We start from the raw sequence: 15,741 nt of genomic DNA, 5'->3' as shown, positions 1-15,741 counted from the left end.
TCTGACCTTTCTGTGGGTATGCAGCATGTCTGTGATGTTGAATCAAATATGGTTTTATAACGTTTTTGTTGCTGCATGGGGGCAGCGTCAGTGCAGTGCAGGGATAACTGTGCCGGGGAACAAACGTCAGTGTCCGGGCTAACCTTCTTGTGGGCTAATTACTCTGAAATGTATTTCCTTTACATACATGTTTTTATATTTTTTGTAACAAAATAACATTTTTATCATACTTGGCTGGGTGGGCCAGTGCGGCCCAGGCCCATTGCTGGCTACGCGCATGCTCCACACACTGGGGCATAAGAACCCTTGGTCTCTCTCTCAATTGGTGGTCCTAGTCCTGGCCATATGGCTCCACGCCGGACCATGCGTTAAATTGCTGGTCACCATTCTGGAATGGACTGAACTGCTGCCATTCAAGTTCAAAGCAGAACTCGACAGTCGAGCTATGATGCTAACTTAGTTAGCCAAGCTGAACTTACCTGTCTAGGAGAAGAGCCCATTCTGCATCTGTTTTGAAATTCCTCTCAGCTTTAAACTCTCTTCATCGTTCAAAAGCATGTCCTATATAGACCCTCGCTTTGCTGCAAACTTTATCTTGGCGTTTTTGACATTCATACCGCGGTCTTTTAGGTTTCCTTTCGTTTCTTTTCATTTCCATTGTAGCTCAGACGTAACTGGCAACCTATGGCTGCTCAGCAGCTAAGACTCTACTGACTGCAATGATTGGTAGATGGCGGTAGGTGGCGCCTCATGCCAAAACATAATTTAATAAATTTGCGGTCTGAAAAATATTTTTTTTAATGAGAATATTTTGGAACTGTACTGTACTGTTGTTAGTGAGATCAGTTTGTTATATGAACAGTATTCCTGAGTCTCTGTGACATATTAGGAGGATTTTATGGCCAGTTACTTTAGATTTATTACATAATGTATCTTTAAACATATTTTCTTTTCTTCTTTTTTTTTAATAAAAACATTTTGAGCCACGTCTCTTGCCTCCTGAGTAGAGTTAACTTCTGTGCCTTAATTGGAGTAAATCTTTGGGTGAAAGTTCCAAGGTGGAGTCGCCAGTAACCAGAAGGCTAAGAACATGACCTTGTTAGTCCTATTAGCTCTTTAACTTTTGCAATATTACATCACTTTGTTTGGTTCCCTTCATGCACTCACCCACACAACTAAATAAAAAATGTTCCCATCTCACTTATTTATTTTCATCTGTCAAAGTGAGAATAATAAAACAACTAAAAATTTACAAATAAATATTTCAGATAATGTCAATATGTCAGTGACCAATATAGCCACCCTTCTTTTCAATAACTGTCACAAGCCTTCCATTCATGGAGTTTCTTGATCTGTTGACGATCAACCTTTTGTGCAGCAGCGACCACAGCCTCTCAGCCTGTTCAGAGAGGTGTACGGTTTTCCTTCACTGTAAATCCTGCAATTAAGCAGGACCCACAGGTTCTCAATAGGGTTTAGGTCAGGTGAGGAAGGGGGCAATGTCATTATTTTGTCATCCTTAAGGCCTTTACTGGATAGCCATGCAGTAGAGTACTTAAGTGCATGAGATGCAGCATTGTCCTGCAGAAAAATCATGGTCTTGTTGAAAGATGCACACTTTTCCTGTACCACTGCTTGAAGAAAGTGTCTTCTAAAAACTGGCAGTAGGTTTGGGAGTTGATTTTGAGGCCATCTTCAACCCAATATGGTCCAACAAGCTCATCTTTAATAATATCAGCCCACACCAGTACCCCACCTTGCAGCCACGGGCCCAACCATCTGGTCCGTCAAGAGTCACTCCCATTTCATCAGTCCATAAAACCTTTGAAAAATCTGTCTCCAGATGTTTCTTGGCCCAGTCTTAACGTTTCAATGTGTGTGTTTTGCACTGAACACCTTGTGCTTCTTGGCACTCCGGGTAGGTTCCAGTTCTGGAATATGACAGCACTGGAGGATAATGGGTTCCTGGTAGCTTCACGTGTGAAATCTTCTCAAAGCTTTGGCAGTTAATTTGCATCTTTTTTTCTCAATACATTTCTTGCGACCCTGTTGGCTATTTGCAACAAAACGTCTGATGGTTCTGTGGTAATCAAGCGTTAGATAATGGATGGATGGATAATTATGATAACAAAAAGAACAATCACTTGATGGTATGAGCTCCTTGCTGTTTGATGTGCTCTTATTTTCTCACTAATAAGGTTGGGGTTGGTGTAAATTTCTTGTTTCCTCTTATTTTGTTTTATCTGGAAAGCACGTTGAACAAAATTAATATCATTATTAGTCTTCCTCCATCTCATCATTTGCTTGATGCAAACAATTACAGAAAATCTTGTGGATGCTGAAATCATCTCTCTGACTTGATGTCACAGTTGATCGGGATTAAATCACAACTTGTTGTCTGTAGATAAATCCACTGCATGCACAAGCCATATGCATTTTGATGACAGATTACACATGATTCACTCTGTTTTTGACCAACAAGGTCCCATTTTATTATGAGCCTGCCAGAAATGCATAGAACAGGAAGCACTTTCATCATTATATGAGGCTCTTATCTATCTCATCTCTCTATCTTATGATCTATACTCTGTTTTTTTTAAGGCCAGCTTTATATAAAGGGCCTGAATGAGGAACTGTTTTTATATTTTATGCAATCTTCTCACAAACATTTATAAAGCACACAGTGACTCTGATCAAAACACAACAAAAGCATCTAGCTGAAGATCAAAGTAGTCAGACAACCTCCAGGGGGTCCTTGTCAGCCTTGGACACTGCCACTGTGACAGTGTCAGGAAGACGCACGGCCAGTCTTTCCCTGAATACAGTCAAAAAACCTCGCTCACTGTTGCTGTGATCGCTGAGGATGACACTGGTTCCCTTTGCGACAGCGTCCAGGACCTCATGGTGGGACATTTCACCTAACAGATGGACACATCAAAACATTGGATTTTAAATATACAGGCCACTGGACATACAGTGGCATGTAAAAGTTTGCGCACCTCTGTAAATGTTCATGATTTTCCTTTATAAATCATTGGTTGTTTGAATAAGAAATTTCAGTTAAAGGTGCATTATGTAATAAATCTAAAGCAACTGGCCGTAAAATCCTCCTAATATGTCACAGTTGCTCAAATGTTCATATAACATTTTGTTTATGTTTTGAAATTATGTTTTGGCATGAAGCGCCACATACCGTCGTCTACCAATCATTGCAGTCAGTAGAGTCTCAGCTGCTGAGCAACCACTGGTTGCCAGGTACATCTGAGCTACAATGGCGGAAAAACCAAACCCAAAAGACCTCGGTATGAATGTCAAAAACGGCAAGATAAAGTTTGCGGCAAAGCGAGGGTCTATATAGGACATGCTTTTGAACGGTGGAGAGAGTTTAAAGCGGAGAGGAATTTGAAAACGGATGTAAAATTGGCTACTCTTCTCCTAGACAGGAAAGTTCAGCTTGGCTAACTAAGTTACCATCATAACTCGACAGAATTGTCAAATTCTGTTTTGAACTGTTCCCTCGGTTTTGGAGATGCTTGCTCTCGGATTTGGGACTGTTTGACTGGCACGGACCACCACCACAGCAGCCGCCACGCCGCCCCCACTCTGGGCCAAATCAGAGTGGGGAGAGCAACCACCACCGCCCTCCCCCACCCGGTGGTGGTTGTACAGGACGCCGCTACGACACACTGATGTGGCAGTGGGGTGTGGTGATGGTAGTGCGATCAGACGGCTGGATAGAATCAGCTATATAAGCATGTTTGTAATCTGGTTCTGATGGCTTGCAGTAGGCTGGGTCCAGACGAAGAGAGAGAGAGAGACATAAAGGGAGGGAGAGACTCACAGAGAGTGGCACGGAGAGAGAGAGAGAGAGAGAGAGAGTGGACCACAGCAGAGCGCAGACACAGCACGAACAGCTGTTTTCATTCGTTTTCCGTGTTGTTGACAATAAACAAACTATTTACACAAACAACACCGTCTCTCCGTCCTTCCCAAACAAACTGTGTCTGGACCCAGCCTACTGCAAGAGAACAGAACCAGGTTACAAATGTGCTTATGTAGCCGACTGATTACCTGATTCTGATCACCGGCTGAGCCTCTCCTCCAGCAGCCGCTGCCTTTACCACAACCCACTGTCACAATGGATTTACAAAACCGAGGTAACAGTTTACAAATCTGAGGGAACTGAGGGATACTTTTGCCAAATTCGAGTCCTCTTTAGGTCTTTGCATGTTTATCGCCATAAACAATATAACATTTTAAAAGTGGAGGCAAAAATGAAGGACAGTTCTGTCAAATATCATGCATAACGTTATTCCATCTGATATATCCATCCCTAGTCAACAGCTAACATTATCATAAATTGTAATACATCTTGATCTTTACAGAGAGAACAGAATTGTGTGTCCTAGAGCCACTCATTTATGATAAAACGCTCGCCCTAGTCGCTTCTCGCTTGTTGTTCACGTAGGATATACGCCAACGCTCTGGCAACCTCGATTCTGGCAGAAGGTATTTTGGACCATTCTTCTTTACAAAACATCTCCAGTTCAGTCAGGTTTGATGGTTTCCGAGCATGGACAGTCCGCTTTAAACACCACCACAAATGTTCAATAATATTCAGGTCTGGGGACTGAGATGGTAATTCCAGAACGTTGTATTTGTTCCTCTGCATGAAGGCCTTAGTAGATTCAGCTTTGTCACTGATTCCTGGACATTGTTCTCCAGAATCTGCTGATAGAGTGGAATCCATGCGACCCTCAACTTTAATAAGATTCCCAGTCCCTGCACTGGCCACACAGCCCCACAGCATGATGGAACCACCACCACATTTTACAGTAGGTACCAAGTGTTTTCCATCATGCATAACGCCCCTTGTTTTGCCCAAATAACTCTATTTTAGTTTCATCAGTCCACAGCACCTTATCCCAAAATGAAGCTGGGTTGTCCAAATGTGGTTTAGCATATCTCAAGTGACTGTTTGTGATGGGTGTAGGGAAAAGGCTGTTTTCTGCATTACTCTTCCATACAGCATCTCCTTGTGTAAAGTGCACTGAATAGTTGAACGATGCACAGTGACACCATCTGCAGCAAGATAATGTTGTAGGTCTTTGGAGCTGGTCTGTGGTTCTCACCATCCTTCACCTCTGCTTATCTGAGATTTTTCTTGGGTCTGCCACTTCAGGCCTTAACTAGAACTGTGCCTGTGGTCTTCACATTCCTCACAATGTTCCTCACAGTTGAAACTGAGAGCTTAAATCTGATGTTGAACAATCATTGTGGTTCTCCCTAAGGTTTCTACCCTTTTCCCTGTTATAAGGGTTTTTCCCTGGTAGTTTTTCCTTACCCTGGTCGAAGGTCTAAGGACAGGATGTTACCAACCCTGTGAAGTCCCGTGAGACAAACTATGTTTTGTAAACTGTGGGCTATACAAATAAAGATTGATTGATTGATTGTTTTCAGGTCATTTGAGAGTTGTTTTGAGGCTCCCATGTTGCCACTCTTCAGAGAAGATGCAAAGGGGAGAAACACTTACAATTGGCCTCCTTAAATACTCTTTCTCATGATTGGATTCCCCTGTGTATGGAGGTCAAGGGTCACTGAGGTTACCAAACCAATTTTGAGTTCCAGTAAGTAGTGCTAAAGGTATTGAAATCAATAAAATGACAAGGGTGCCTAAATATCACTGTGTTTGTCTCCTATATGATATATTTAACTGAACTTTCTTTTCCAAACAACCAATGATTTATAAAGGAAAATCATGAAAATGTACAGGGGTGCCCAAACTTTTGCATACCACTGTATTCAATCACAGTGTGGGAAAACTTGATAAAGATATTTAGTTTAAAGCTGTACCTGTGATATAGAGATCTGCTTTGACGCCATTAAGTACTGATGCTCCAGCTCCAGCACACACAGCTACAGTACACACCGATGACTCTGGAAAAAAGTCACATTAATGACATCTGTTCACTCTCTTCATTTAATTATTCACTTTTAACACAAAAATAGAATTGCTCATCTGTAATTTTGTATAATTTGTGTATCATAAAACTGTGTACTCAATCTCTACATACATGCTACCAGTGGTACCATGCTTCATGTACTGTATGTATCATGTATGCTACATACATGTGTGTAGCATACATGCTACCCGTTTACAATGTAATTTAAATTTCTGTTCTTTCTGTTACCATGAGTAAATAAATGTATAACTCTTCCAACATTCTTCCACGGTGCTATCCTGTGTTATCTCACGATACCTCCCTTCACTTACAATATTTTACTAACTTAACAAAACGCTCACCTACTGAGCCCCCGTGTGACGTGAGGAAAAACAAACAAAGAATAGAAAATCTTGATTTTCAAAATCGAGATCTCGAGGTTCCAAATAATTATGAAAAAAAAAATAGGAAGACGTTTTTTTTGAAAATTAGAAATTTGAAAAGTCGAGATCTCGAGTTTCTTTTGACTGCCAGCCGCTCAAACATTTTCTTCTTTGGTTCAGCACTGTGGACAGCGGTGAGAGAGAGATGCTCTTCACTAGCAAGAAGCATTTTTCTTATGCAAAGAAATACATCTGTTTAAAAACAAAATAATTCAGTGAACTGAAAAGGAATGACAATTCTGCATGCTTACATACGGTCCTCCATTGTGATAGCGGAGCAGAGAGCCAGCAGCTGTATTTAACAGCCAGGGTCAGTATTAGTAGTGTGTGTTTCGGCAAACAAACAACAACTGTGTTGACTGTGTTACTCACTGCATTATCACAAAATTACATTGAAAGTTGAACGCGTGTTTCTTTTGTAGTAGGCAGTGGCTATTACGTTTGTTGAAACAGTATTACATTTGTGGGATTATTGCAACACACGTTTCTGTAAACACACAAACACACTAGTAAAGTTGTTACAAGTTTGCTGTTAAACTGTTAACGTCACCGAGACTACCACTAGCTTGGTTGTAAACTAGCATAAATAAAACAACTAATGATGACTTCAAGAAGAAAAATCCAATGTCCAAGAGACATTAGCTCTACTTCAGAGCATGAATGAGGCTGACGGAGATGCAGCTTCAGGGAGTGAGTGGTCAATGGGATCATCCGACGTCAGCTCTGACAGTGATTCAGATTCCCCGTTCGCAAAAACGCCGACTAGAGTCTCGCACTCCTGTTTTTATGGTCACTAATTCAGGTAATTATCCAGGTATGAAGTGAAACTAAACACACTAGTAAGGTTGTAACAAGTATGCTGTTGAACTGCAGCAACTTTGACCGGACTTCCTCTGGACAGTGGTCGGATGACAACAGGACAAACCAGCTGCCTGCTGCTTGCGTGCAATGTGCAACGTACACTTGAGCGTGGCGCACTTGAAAATGTTTGAGCGGCTGGCAGTCAAAAGAAACTCCAGATCTCGAGTTTGAAAGTTGAGAGCTTGAGTTTCCAAAAAAATATATATTTATTTTTCTTTTTTTTTCACCATTTTTTGGAAACCTCGAGATCTCGACTTTCAAACTTGCAATTTAAAAAAAAGACAATTTTTTTTTGGATTTTTTTTTTTCATAATTTTTTGGAAACTCAAGATTTCAAGTTTTTTTTTTTTTTTCATAATTTTCTTTTTCTCTTCAATTTTTTTTTCTCATGTCACTTCGGGGGCTCCGTACTCACCTAATGACATATGTACCTACTTAAGTCACCATTCTCTCTTGGCATTAGACAGACTTTTGTTCATCCTTCACTCTTTCACACAAAAAACCACAGAGAAAATCTGCATTTTTTTGACACAAGAGCTTCTGGTCTGCCTCATTTACTTTGTGTCACTTAGGTAAATCCAAAAAAAGTATTTAAAACACCAAATTCATAAAAAAACACTTCTTATTGGAGGCAGCAGTGGATAAATAACTCCTATGTGCTGTGATGTAAAACTGCTGATGTTCTCTGTGGACTTTGGTGGACGGAGTAAGGGGTTTGCAAAACAACACAAACTTCAGTTTGTCTGACCGCCAAATAGAGTGGCATACATATTCTTAAGATGCAGTAGACATAGGCAGGTTTAGATTTTTATTCGGTGAGACTTTTGTTAAGTGGCTAATATCTCTTTGCGTCTCCCCTGACAGCCTTGTTACAGTGCATTCAGCGTTGACTAAGAGTCAGTATCTATGACAACCACTTAATTCATGAAACCAGCATGAATAATCTGCTTGCTATACAATTCTGAGAATATTCAGAACTGAAAGTGTCCCTACTCTTTACTAACTCATGCTGTGAGGTCATTACCTAGCGTCTGCCCCCATCCTACGGCCAAACGCAGGTGATTCAGACACAGGTGAGACTTCAATTTCTGGATGGCTGTTGCCACAGTTACAGGCTGGTCCAAAATACTGAGTCGCCCTTGACCATGGCCTGGGAGAGGAGGCTGTAGAGAGTGCCAGGTACAGTGCTTTGTTTAAAGAAATAATTGCTACAAAAAATGCAAATTACATACATCAATTGCTTCTCATGTTTCTGAAATAATTTAATGGTATCCGGTTTTATTTATAAAAGGAATAATGATGATAACTTCATGTTCATTTTGTAATGACAGAAATGATTTCATGCTTTACCTTCTCCAATTTTAAGATGTTCAGGGACTGACTGGTAGCAGTGTGCCGTAACAAAGTGTGAACACCGAGGGGCAGCAGTGAGTCACTGCAGCTAACACGGACATGGATCCCACTGTTGTCTACTCTGTTAAGAGACACATAAAGGCTCCACTCAGGCCTGATATCAGCATCTGTCCTCAGTGATCTGAGAAATTGTCTGCAGAAATGATGATCTTTATAAACATAAACATCACCTGCTAGTTGAATGCTGCAGCTGTGCTCCACCAGCACAAGCCTTCAGTTCCTCCATTACAGTGTTCAGTTCCTCCGTGTTCCTGACTGTGAATTCCAGTTTGTGACTGTAGGAAGCGCCACCGAGGGCCTGACTCAGCACAGACACCTGGCCGCTACCTGTCAGTCAAAGGCAGACACCAGAGATGGAAAGAAACAGTGAGGGGAGCAGAAAAGTGGACCAGTGGGTCATGAGTGTCATGTGTCACAAGAATTTATCTTGTAACTTCATTAAATATGCAAGCATCCTGTGTAGAATATGTGACTCATTTTCCATTCAAAATGAGCAGGTCTTACCAAGCCCCCCCACCAACCAGTCGTTCACCCCTCCTTTAACACAGTCCCATGAGGTGTGAGGGGAAAAGATCGCCATCCCCGCTTCCACTGCCCGCACGGCCAACCGCTGCTTCCAATCACTCTGAACAAGACGCTTGATTGGCCGAAACACCGGAGGGTGATATGGAATGATAAGGTCACAGCTCATGGCCTCTGCCTCCTCCATGACCATGTCTGTAAGGTCGTTGGTAAGCAGGATGTTTTTAATAGGCAGGGATTTGCTGGGCTCCACCAACAAGCCCACATTGTCCCACGACTCAGCGAGTGACAGAGGAGCGAGCTGCTCCAGCACCTGCAGAACCTCCTTTAGCTCCATCAGGCTGCAGCAGGGAGAGGAATGCCAGCGGGAGCGAGTGGAGGAGAAATGAGTATGTGGATGAAAGGAGAGTAGGGTTTTTCGGTTTGTCAAGAGACTCTGGGAGGGTCGAGGAGGAAATGACAGGCTGGATGAAACTGTAGAGGCAAAAGAGAACAGAGCAGAGGGAGTGATCGAGTTCCTTCTGTGGATGAGCGATACAAATGTCCACGAGAGTTTTCTACATCCCATCAACTTCAGAAGAGTCCTGTGTGGATGAAACACAAACAAATGTACATCATACACAGATGTGAAATAAGCAGCAGAATGATTCATTGATTCTAATAAGCAAATTGTCAAAAATGTTAAACTTATTCATTTATCAATCAAAAATAACTTATTCCCAGTTTGCAGTTTCAATTGGAGAATGATTGACCGTTGACAAATGACTACTTTTATTACTAATTAGCCTGTCGTTGTCATCATAACCTAATCCTTACATAATCTGTGTAAAAGCACAAGTAATGAAGGTTTAATTTTTTTAGTATTCATGATATTTCCCTTTCTAAATTTAATTTCATTATTTATTGAATATCTCCCATTTAAGGAATTTTGGCTAAATAAATTTGAAAATACCATAACAGCAAAAACAGAGCTGTATATTAATAAATCAATCATTGCTAGCTATATTGATCATGTATTTTTTTCTCAAGCACTCTCGTTTCAAGCTCTTAAATATCAATATGCGCTGGATTCTTTTTTTAGTATTGAAATATTCTACTCAAGTAAAAGTACCACTATTTTGATAACATTTTACTTAAGTACGAGTAAAGCTACTGGTTTAAAAGTGTACTTAAGTTAAAGTTAAAAAATAGCTTGATTAAAATGTATTCAGAGTAAAAGTTAATTACTTTTTTAACAAGGTTGGGGTTCTTTCTTGTGTCGTAAAAAAAAAGAAGTCAGAATTATTTAAAGGCAAAATTGCTGACAAAATAAAATATGTAAACACATAATGTATCAGTCAAAATGAGTCAGAGGTCACAAAGGATTCAATGTTCTCACTCACTCAGTGACATCATTCACCTGTCCTCATCATTCACCTATCCTTGTCATTCACTGCCAAAGTTTTCTGTGCATGATTTTTTTTTATTTCATTTTAATTCAGGCCAACATTTTTTTTTACTCAGTAACGTGTGATCTAAAACGTTGCAAAGTACAGTACTTCCAAAAAAACACACTTAAGTAAAATTAAAATGTTAAAAATTACTTTACACAGTAAGTACACAAAAAACCTACTCAATTACACTAACAAAGGTAGATTTAATTAATTAGTTTTTATTGATTTTTATTTTATTTCTAAGGTTAAGTTAGACATTGTATAAGTTGCAACCCTTCATAAACAAATATACTCTACTCTACTTGAATGCCCTGTTTTTATGGTAGAATATCACTGTAGCATGATATTCTTGTCGAATATCCCTACATTTTAGTGAGTAGTGTATATATAATGTATATATGAAATGCTATTATATATATAATTTAACTGGAGTACCTGTGATGATTGCCTCACTGGTGCAAACATTTAACCAAAATAAATAAAATCACAAATCACCCTCTAAACATTACTACAAATAGTGAGAGACCAGATGAACCAAAAAACTGCAGCCAAGCCTGTCGTGGTTCGTGTTTGCTTGGTCAAATCAGCCGCACGTTTTTTTTTCTGGTGCGCGAATCTACTAATATTTACGGTAATCATCAGGAAACCACACTGAAGATCTTCTGGTAGTTACTGTGAGTAGATTCGCGCGTCAGAAAAAAACGTGCAGTGATTTTACCAAGCAATCACGAACCATGGCTGGCTTGACCGTGGCACAATAGTGAATATATTGTTTTTACATTCATTTTTGTATCAAGTTTGTTTCACAACATAGAAAAAAAAGAGTGATGCACACCATGCTAACAGCTCAGCTAGCCGTCTAGCAGACATTAGCTACTCGCACACGACACAGCTGACGCATAAACATTGCATCAACATTTAAACATGTACAAGAGTGAGGGATGCTGTTCAACTTTGACTTGACATGCGCTTCTAAGAGACAAAACCTCAACTGAACACATTTCTCAGAGAGAAACTGGGAAGTAGTACACTCACATGAAGACAATGTCGCTTCCGGTTCCGGTTTCCGGTACGTAGTGCGACGATCTGATTGGACAGTGAAAACGTCATTGGCCCTTTAAACGACATACTTGCCAAGTACGGGAGTACGATCTCTTTTCTCCTTCAATTGGAACAGCAGCGTACTTCCTTGTTCTACTGTTTGAATGGCGGGTGGCGCCAAGCACTTAAGCCTCATTACCGCCACCTACAGTGTTGATGAATGATCATGTCAAATACTTTTAATAAATGCATATTTTGTTGTTATTTTAACATTTTAAATATTTAACTTAATGTATTCATGCATATGTATTAAAATATACAGTACCATGTGGAAAATAGATACATTAGAGCAGTGTAGAGTAATATATATTAGACTTATGTACATAATGGACACTATATTATAGATGTATACATTATAGTGTCCATTATATTTAAATACATATACAATGACAGTGGGATTTTAATATATATCTAAAATTCAAATGTAGAATAAATTAGAATATTATACAAACGTTCACACCGTCAGGTCAAAACATTTGCATTAAAAACAAAATAACGCGTCAAAAACAAATCTATCGATCACACCAAGTATGTAATGACGGAGCCGTCTGAGCCAGCGGATCATTTCATCAGGACAGGCTGAGGTAACGGTGCTCTGTGCTGGGCACTGTGCGCACCGAGCGTCCGCAGAGGAGCTTATCACCTCCGACAGCACCGCTGTAATACTATAAATACGTCATATCTTAATACACAGCCCACATGTTTGGAAACCTGAAAATGTTAATTTCAGTTTTATATTTGTATTTTATCCAGCTCTGTTCCGCCGAAATGCATTCTGGGATACATTGCTTTCCCAAGTACGCTCAAGTCAGCACCCAATGCATACTTGGTAAAATGGGTGGAGCGAGAACACTTCTGGATATGAGAACCATACTCGCGGTTCACGTTCTTGAGAATTGGAACAGAACTTGGACTGAGGCTGATGTTTTCACAAGTATGGACAAGTATGGATATTGAGAATCGGCCAGTGAATCTATGCAAACAGCTGATGTACGAGTAGCATCCAGCTGCAGCCAACACTCTGGGCCAGTTGTTCAAAGGTAATCTGATCAGATTTTGGTTATCGGATTGGATCAAATCTGGAAAATGGGTTGTTCAAAAGGGAAAGAAGGATTCTGAAATTGGATCAGATCATGTAATCCAATCCTAGTTTGGAAATGGATCAAATCTTCAGTTTGTGTAGGATTTGGATAACTTTGATCCTCCCCAAAAAAATAGGATTACCCTGATCCCAACAAGGGGGAGGATTTCAAGGTGGATTTCAGGAAGAAAATCTAGTAAAAAATTGGTCAAATAATACATTTGTATCATTTAGTGTATATACTTTTATTTATATTTTTATTATATTTATATTTTGCACATGACTTTAACCGTTACAGTGATAAAGTAGACATAGTACCAATTAAGCCTTTCAGTATAGTAAAGTAAAAATAAAAATGATCCTGTCCCCATGAAATAAACCCCAAACAGATTTCAATAACAAACAAAAATAATTTATTCAATTTTTCATCTCTGTCACTGTCATTCATCACTGTATATTAATTTCAAAGAAAAAAATCATCAGATATGAACCTGTCAAAAATAATTTGGAACAATTGCATCCCTTACTGCACGTCCAGTCAGAACTGCAGAGGTTGGTCTGGTTCTTCAACACGCTCAGGTGCATCATAAAAGGCTCATAAAATGAATGTTTTAAATGGAGGTGGATGTTTATGTTTTGTGTTTCTTCTCCAAATAAACACTAAATGTGACCCAATGTTGGCTCTTCTACCTGTTCCTTACATAGCTGCTAATCCGGCTTTGGTAATCCTGAAGACTGTGTATCTGAGCCAATCCGATGTTGCTTTGAAAAACCGGCTCAAAAGTAAGATGGATTACGTGATCATGGATAGCAAAAAAAAGGATTACCAGATCCAGATCAATTTGATCCAGATTAAAACTTTTGAAAAACCGGGCCCTGGTGTGACAATAGTGGTTTAATGGACGGGATTTTTTTTTCTAAAAACTTTATTGTTAAGTTATGTGCTCTCATTTTCTCATTTGTATTCTGATATGATTTCTTGTTTATTTCTATTTAAAAATGATTTACATCACCCTTTGTTAAGTATGCCACTGATTGACAGTAACTGTCGCAATTTTCACCGCACTGTGGATCCTTTACATACTTAAGAGTTTGAATCACTCAAGCATAGCCACTGATGGCTATTTCCCGGAGCTATTGGACAAACAATAAACATAAGTGAAACGTTAGAACATGTGTTTATTCCTTTCTCAATATGGAGCAAAACGCTGAAAAACCAACACAGTACACAGTAAAACGACAGAAGTGATTTTTATCTTAAAAAAAAAAAAAAAAAAAAAGAACGAAGGAAGATTATAAAAGTAAGTTAGCCTGTCCATGTGCTTAATATATTGAGTAATACATAACACAAGTATCTCCCCACGGAGCTCCACGTTTATGCTTTTTTCACTTTTTACACATTAAACACTATTTAGATTAATATTAACTGTTTTACATTAGTTTCACTTTCTTACTTTCTTCATTTTCACAAATTACCGTGCCCCACACCCTGGAGCCCCACAGCGGATACAACAAGCACCACACACACACACCCTGGAGCTCCGCTGTTATACTTTTTTTTTGAGGAAGGTATTTTGGACCATTCTTCTTTTCAAAACATCTCCAGTTGTCAACAGCAAGATGATGTTGTAGGTCTTTGGAGCTGGTCTGTGGGTTGACTGTGACTGTTCTCACCATCCTTCGCCTCTGCTTATCTGAGAGGAGAAACTCTTACAATTGGCCTCCTTAAATACCATTTCTTCACTGAGGTTACCAAACCAATTTTGAGTTCCAATAATTAGTGCTAAAGGTATTGAAATCAATAAAATGACAAGGGTGCCTAAATGTATGCACATTTTATTTAAATAATTCTTGCACACTTTCTGTAAATCATATAAACTTTATTTCACTTCTCAAATATCACTGTGTTTGTCTCCTATATGATATATTTAACTGAAATTTCTTATCCAAACAACCAGTGATTTATAAAGGAAAATCATGAACATTTACGGGGGTGCCCAAACTTTTGCATACCACTGAATTCCTGGTTCTTCCCACTAGATAGTCAGAACTGAAGAAGCCTCTTGAGATATTCAACTTATCTCCAGCAAGTCTGTTCCTCACAGCTAACTACAGGAGAGTATATTTTTAAGTTAAGTTAAGACTATACTGGAAAACTGCACGTGCCACCACAAAAACTGTAAAATCTTGGCCTAATGGCGCCTCTCAGCAGCTCCAGGACTGTTTTGACAGGATCAACTGGGATGTTTTTGAACATCTCGCTGACGTTCGATGTAGAGGGAGGGGACGTAGAGGGAGGGGCCTCCAGTATCTGGTAGACTGGGAGGGATACGGTCCGGAGGAGTGCTCCTGGGTCCCTCGGTCCATTCTGGATCGACAGTTGGTCAGGGAGTTCCATCGCCTGCACCCAGAGAAGCCTGGTAGGCGTCCGTTGAGGGGTGGGGGTTGTGTACTGTTGTGACTGAGGGCAGCTGCAGCAGCTCTGATCCACCTGCACAGCTGCATATATTTTATTCATAGTTAAACAATACAAATGCAGGAATAACGATAATGTGTTTTATTGAGATTTTCACCCTTTTTGAGCAAGTTTAAGTATTTGGATACACCACATTGACATTTCTATTCTCTCAAAATCGATCAAATCCAGAAATTTTACGTCTTCAAAAAGAGAATGTATTCAAGTAATTTGTGAGTTTATATATGTAACAGTTTATGTAAACATTTTTATATTAATCTAAACCATAGGTTCTAAGTGGATATAGATAGGCGTGTGCTGGCCGCTGTTTCCGTGATAAAGTATTTCCGAAATTTTGGTGCATCCCTAAATGTAACATCTTTATTAGCAAGAACAATACAACCGTAATAATGACATATTTGATCGTGCGACTTGGGGTTCAATTGGCACCTGGCTCGTAGGGTGTCCCTGCTGGCTCAAAGCCTTCGAA

General features: G+C 39.7%; 1 protein-coding gene across 2 annotated transcripts; it reads right to left on the bottom strand.

Annotated features, from left to right (window-relative positions):
• Window positions 1-2,556: 2,556 nt before the first annotated feature.
• On the bottom strand, window positions 2,557-11,679 carry nif3l1 (NIF3 NGG1 interacting factor 3-like 1). Of its 2 annotated transcripts, none has more exons than XM_083904261.1 (7): window positions 11,650-11,679; window positions 9,164-9,765; window positions 8,830-8,986; window positions 8,597-8,720; window positions 8,271-8,409; window positions 5,854-5,937; window positions 2,557-2,918 (listed from the first exon to the last, which is right to left on the bottom strand). In XM_083904261.1, coding segments are annotated over exons 1-7 (1,293 nt in total). In that variant the 5' UTR covers window positions 11,652-11,679; the 3' UTR covers window positions 2,557-2,733. The 2 variants fall into 2 exon arrangements, with proteins under 2 accessions (XP_083760387.1, XP_083760388.1); XM_083904262.1 differs by having other exon boundaries at window positions 9,164-9,655; window positions 11,650-11,658.
• Window positions 11,680-15,741: the final 4,062 nt, after the last annotated feature.

Source organism: Microchirus variegatus, assembly GCF_963457635.1.
Source record: "Microchirus variegatus genome assembly, chromosome: 17".
Taxonomy (NCBI): Eukaryota; Metazoa; Chordata; class Actinopteri; order Pleuronectiformes; family Soleidae; genus Microchirus; species Microchirus variegatus.
This window is presented reverse-complemented; position numbering and strand designations above follow the sequence as displayed.